The sequence below is a fragment of the Terrapene carolina genome, unplaced genomic scaffold, assembly GCF_002925995.2.
Source record: "Terrapene carolina triunguis isolate 2854851 unplaced genomic scaffold, T_m_triunguis-2.0 Scaffold231, whole genome shotgun sequence".
In the NCBI taxonomy this organism is placed as follows: domain Eukaryota; kingdom Metazoa; phylum Chordata; order Testudines; family Emydidae; genus Terrapene; species Terrapene triunguis.
In genome coordinates, this window is record NW_020664582.1 from 8,778,993 (window position 1) to 8,785,369 (window position 6,377).

The 6,377-nt window shown below is 38.9% G+C and overlaps 1 protein-coding gene across 3 annotated transcripts in view; it reads left to right on the forward strand.

Moving 5' to 3' along the window:
• KIAA0753 (KIAA0753 ortholog) overlaps nucleotides 1-6,377 on the forward strand; it is a 32,894-nt gene that overhangs the window by 22,794 nt on the left and 3,723 nt on the right. For all 3 annotated transcript variants that reach the window (XM_026656497.1, XM_029912511.1, XM_026656498.2), the window contains 2 exons: nucleotides 4,277-4,397; nucleotides 4,596-4,823. In XM_026656497.1, coding sequence (XP_026512282.1) covers nucleotides 4,277-4,397; nucleotides 4,596-4,823 — 349 coding nt within the window. The remainder of the gene's footprint in view (nucleotides 1-4,276; nucleotides 4,398-4,595; nucleotides 4,824-6,377) is intronic.

A 6,377-nucleotide genomic window follows, 5' to 3' on the forward strand; every position in this document is an offset into this window, starting at 1 on the left:
AACTTATTTTTGCTGCAGTCTCTATCTTAAATGTTAACATCTCCTAACCAAAATTAGTAGATTAGATTTGATCATATTAATCAAATAGCACCATTTGGACTTAAAAAATTTTATCTTTAAAAATTAATATCTGAAAGCAGGAGAGGCTAACTGAGAAGCTTGCAAGCTAAAGTACCAATCTTACAATTGGCTTTATTTGAATGGATCTGATTGAAGTCACTGAAGCAGTGTTTGGATGCAAGAGTCTGCCTGTGCGATCCAGTTGCAGGACTAGGGCCTGAGTCTTAACAGGGGATGTTTGATGTTGATTTAAGTGAAGTTTGGTTTCTTCTTTCTTCCAGTTATTCTTTGACAAAAATATAATTGATTTTTTTTTCTTAGGGAAAGAATATCGGTGCTACTTTCTTCTTCTCAGTGTGTGTGAAACTTGCAGTCTGCCATGCACAAAATCTTAGGAAATAGGTTCCTCCAGGCCTCCCCCAACTCAGCAATAGTAACCACCACCTATGAGCTACAATAGCATGTGTTTTGCCTCAGGTCCTGGCCCTAACACTCTCTCCATTCCAGCCTAATTTGAACAAGAACAGAGCCCATCTCTCCAGTGTGTAAAAGGTGTGGAGATCCCTATTATATGATGGTTTCTCCAGGCACTCTTTCCCAACCCCTCCCACACTATGTAATATTGTGCTAACATGGCATGGAAGATAGGAATTTACCCTGTTGTTATAACACATATCAGTTACGCTGGGTGGGCGGGGAGGAGGCGGCAGCGTGGGGATCAAGATAAGTCTGGTTAGCACTGCTCCACTATGGAGTCGTGATAATGACTTCATAATTGAGGTACTCTTTCCATTCTAAACCCTGGTTTTGACCCCCTTCTAATTTACCAGAAATATAGTAGGCCTAAAACGTCTTGTATGTAGTCCCAAACCAGAGAGGATGTTGTGTTTAAACGTTGGTTCTCAACATTTTTGTATATTCTGTGACCTCATCCCTTCTTTGTAAATGTGAATCTTGCAGAGTTTCCATTGGATCTCTCCAAAAATATAAGATATAGTGGATTTACTGACCACCTTCAACTTTATTTCTCTATTTGTCTTTTCTGACTTCTGCTTGCTTATTTCTAATTATTTTCACTTTTTTTCTATTGATCCATTTGTAACCGAGTCTGCCTCCCTTTTCTGAAGCTTAATTGGTGGGTTTTCTTTTATTCTTTAGGCCTCCTTTTTCATACACCATTGCCAGAAAGGACAAGGAAAAAATGAAAATAACATATAGATGCAAGTGTAAACACAAGGTTTTTTAAAAAGAATTAAAAAACACAGACCTGGATAAATCCCTTTTTCTCTCTTCTTTCCTCTTTGCTAAGCTGTTTCAGAATTCTCAATGATTCACACATTTCAAGGTCAGAAGGGACCATTATGATCATCTAGTCTCCCCTCATGCCAAACACAGGCCAAAGAACCTCACCCAATAATTTCTCCGCCAAGCCCATGACTTCTGTGTGAGCTATAGCGCTTCAGGTTGAAAGAGATCCAGTCTTGATTTAAAGACTTCAAGTGATGGAGAATGAGTTCTCAGCACTCTTTTAACAAGTGATGTTTTCTGTGATCCTCCAAGAAGGCAATCTGTCAAATGTTCAAGTTCACATTTTAGCTCAGACATTCTTAGTCATACTCCAGAAAGATCTAGTTTGCCTTCTCAAAGCATGCTTAACTTCTGAATGCACCAACACTTGACTTTAGTCTTTCTGTAGTTTCAAACATTGGGGAGAAGAATGAGATCCTGACCCATGCCATATATTATGCAACGTGCTCTTTGAGTGGATGAACTTTATCTTGAACTTCTCTGAAGCCACCTACTTTGTGAACAAATACAGCTCCTGGCTCTAATTTGGATTAGTTAAAGATGGTGGGATTCTGACAGGGAAAGGAGTCCACTTCTGAGAGGGATACACACAAACTACAGTTGTTTAGAGTGATTTGTAGAATAACAGTTCTGTTGTTAGATCCATGTGTAACACCTCTTCATCCTCAGACTGAGCAATTACTAGAGCCACTTCATTAAACCTCTTTTGACACCTCTTGAAGACGCGTCTGTTGCCATTGTGATTGAGAAATCAATTTCAAAGCCTGTAAATCCCCCTGCACTTTAGAGAACAAAGCCAAAACTGGGGAGAGAGAGTATTTTGTATGGGTTCGTTTGACCATGGATTAATTTATGCTGTTGCAAGGGAATCCAGTTCCCTCTATATACCCTAGCAATAATCTTTCTCACTCCACTCCAGCATATAAAAATATTATTTCTAGTAGTAGAAAAGTTCAGAGTTCACAGTCTGAGACTATATCTGTAAAACACAGCAAAACACTCTCACTTGATTTATCTAACGATTCTTCCCCAGGAAAGAACAAATGAATATTTATTGTCATATTGGCTCTTCTCCTCCCTCTTCTTTTAAAAAAAATAAATAAATAAATAAGTCAAGCAATTTAAATGGCTCCGATTCCATAGATCTGTCAGGTATATATCATGTCCATGCAGCAGTGAACAAGACGATGATGCATTGGCTGTCAGTGTAGGTTTTCTGTCAATGCAAAGAACACTGTTAAATTAGTCATTAAGTATACAGGTTTTTTGCCTCACTCATTCTTTCACATAAATCAAATGATGGAAAAGTTTTGTTTAGGAAAAAGTCGAATTCTCAGTTCTTGTCCATAGATCGATCTATGGCAGGGGTAGGCAACCTATGGCACACGTGCCAAAGGCGGCACGCAAGCTGATTTTCAGTGGCACTCATGCTGCCCGGGTCTTGGCCACCAGTCATTTTAATTTAATTTTAAATGAAGCTTCTTAAACATTTTAAAAACCTAATTTACTTTACATACAACAATAGTTTAGTTATATATTATAGACTTATAGAAAGAGACCTTCTAAAAATGTTAAAATGTATTACTGGCACGCGAAACCTTAAATCAGAGTGAATAAATGAAGACTCAGCACACCACTTCTGAAAAGTTGCCGACCCCTGATCTATGGTTTAACCCTGAATTGCTACATTTTCTTTACATCAGAGTATACTGCCCAATGTGCTTCTATCATGAGTTATTAATCTTTCTTTTAAAAAAAAAATCACCTCAAAGATTTTAATTGAACATTCACAAATATTTTCCTCCTTACTTCTCAGTAATAGTAAAAAAATATATATATAATTGCCCAGACTGATACTGTACAGTAGAACTTCAGAGTTGCAAACACCTGGGGAATGGAGGTTGTTCGTAACTCTGAACAAAACATTATGGTTGTTCTTTCAAAAGTTTACAAATGATCATTGACTTAGTACAGCTTTGAAACTTTACTATGCAGAAGAAAAATGCTGCTTTCCCTTTATTTTTTTTTTAGTAGTTTACGTTTAACACAGTACTGTGCTGTATTTGCTCTTTTTTTTTTTTTTTGTCTCTGCTGCCTGATTGCGTACTTCCAGTTCCAAATGAGGTGTGTGGTTGACTGCTCAGTTCGTAACTCTGAGGTTCTACTGTAGCTCTTCATATCAGCGGAGCTTTTTAACTGGGTGAAGAGAGAACCTGAGGGATGTTAGCAGGAAGCTGTTTGCTAAACAAAGTTAGCTTTCCAGACAAACACTCCTACTATTTCCCACACATATTGATCCTGGTTGTAGCCCCACTTGCCTCAGCCAAGTAGCAATAGGGAGGAATTTGGCTCGTGATTTCTCTCTCCACTTTAGTTTCAATATAGGGTCAGGTCTTCAGCTGGTGTAAGTCTGTTGAGCTATACCAATTTACACCAGCTAAGCACCTGACCATATAGGGGTTGATCCTGCACCAATGGGAGATTTGCCCTTGAATTTTCTGGGAGGAGGCTTGGGCCCATAGTGACTTCTTAGGAGCTATGCCATTTTACACCAGGTGAGGATCTGGGCCCAATTGTTTTAGTTTTATTTCCCCTCTCCATTTACTGCCAATCTCAATAGATTGGTTACCAAGTAATGTAATGTTTCCTATCACCGCTTTAGAAATACTCAATGAGTTGTACTAAAAGTGACATATTCTAAAGTGCTCGCGTTTGAAACATTTGGTTCTTTTGAAAGTACCCCCTTAAATTTGTAGCTTAGAGGCTCATCATTGGTAACATTTTTCTTCATTTCTCCAAAGGACTTAACTTTGGAAGGGAGCTATGCTTATGGTGGGGACTTCTCTACATTGTTAGATTTTTCTCTCCCAAAGAAACATTTTTTTTAATGTTGTTTTCTTCCTTCTAGAAAGAGAGAGTGCATCAATAGAGAAAAGGCCTGTATCTCCTCATCCAATCCAAATAACCAAATTGATGGGACACAAAGAGTCACAAGTGGATATTGTATTTGAAAGACCTTTTGATGGAAAGTGAGTAGAGAATTTGGTCATAAACTAAAATGCTCATGTGCTTTTACTGTGGAGATATATATAAATAATATATGTTTTCCATTAAGAGTAAATGCCCCAGGGAGTGTTATTTAAAGAGGCTTTGTGGCTTTAGGTCATGTGGAAAAGGACATTAAAACCAAGAAGTTCTGGTTTATTGACTGTTTTTTGTGTTTCCAGTGCTTTTGAAGAAGATGGGGAGGTGGAAGAGAAATTGGAGACTGGAAATGACATTTGGCAGCCCTTGACTCGCAATATATCTCAGCAGAAGGAGCGCTGCGTTTTTCTCTCTGTTCCAAAGCACATGCTCCAGAACATCCTTGATTATAACAATAGATATGAGCAGCACCTGAAACTTATTTCTCATGAGGCAGTAGGGCACTTCAATCCATGGCGCATTGCTGAGAGGTACATGAACTATTGATGTGTTAGATTTTGTGAAGTAAATGTGTCAGTTCCAGACCTGTCTTTCTGTCCTTACTTAGAAACACACAGGGGAAAAATGGGCGGTATAAATTCTGAATTGAAAGCCAGAACACTTAAGACAATAACTATTGCGTTGTTTCTCAATGATCCTTGATGCTTGTGGACCTTTAAAGTGTTCATAGAAAATTAAAGGGAGTGATAGCAGAATATCTTAGAAGAGCAATTATTTTTCATGTCTTTCTATAGCATACAGCAGTACCACAGAGCCAGCTCTGTCATCTGTGTGAAATATAGATTGGTTTAGACTATCTAAAGGAGTCTAAGCCAGAGGGGTGTGTAATTCTGTTTCCACTTCACATCATTTTATGAAAATCTGCTCTTATTGCTGTAGAAAACTGTATGTGGAAATTTACACCTTCTGCTTTCCTTTTCCACTGCTGTCTTTATGCAAGTCTCAGTGGTAAGGCTGGAGAACCTGCTCTGGAGAGCCTTGATCCATTCAACTGAGACTATTTAACAACATGATTGTCTTTTGCCATTTGATTAAAAAGCAAACATTGCCTTGCTAGCTGTAAAAGAACAGCCAGGCCAATGATGGGTGGAAGGAAGGAACAAGCTTTTTATACATTTATTAATAAAAAGTCAATCAAGGTATTAAAAGTAGCAGAGAACACATTGGCAACCTTTAATTTTCACAAAGGAGGGGCTGGATGGTGCTGTTTTTGGAATAACAAGAGAAATACTTTAAAATGGCAGCTGCCTTATTGTAAATTTCACTGAAGAAGAGATTCGAAAAAGGAAATACAGTTCGTAACTCTGAGGTTCTACTGTAGCTCTTCATATCAGAAGAGCTTTTTAACTGGGTGAAGAGAGAACCTGAGGGATTGCTAGGTATATAAATAGTGTATGGCATAGCTGGGTCACCACTTAGTCCTCTGCAATGCAAACAAGAGGTAAAGTAATAAATAACTGACTATTTGCTGCTCATTCCTTAGCAAAGAAAAAATGTTTATTCATTCGCTCCACGTCTGCTAAATGAGGAGGGAGGTGGAGGCTGAAAGGTTACAGTATAAATAAAAAATAGCCATCCCACCAGTGAAGTTTGAATAAGCATTTTTGGTTTGCTAAGTAACAGGTTCAGCAAGTAAACAATGTTATCTGTTATCATTTCCTAAGTATGCCTCAATGAATGTCCAGCAAAAAGTTCTGCCATTTCTCCCCAGAATTTATTTTCAGTCTGTGAATGCGTCATTCAAAAATCAACTACCAATAAGTCTGTGTTGTGATCAAGGCACCGCTCCAGCAAAGCACATAAACATGGGATTAACTTTCTAAGCATGTGTGTTAGGGTTACCATACATCCGGTTTTTCCCGGACATGTCCGGCTTTTCGGCAATCAAACCCCCGTCCGGGGGGAATTGCCAAAAAGCCGAACATGTCCGGGAAAATGCCGGCCGGGCACTTCCCCTCCCGCGGCTGCTCTGCTCCTCCCCTGACTCTTCGGCTCTGTTTAAGAGCCGAGCTGCCCCAGCGCTA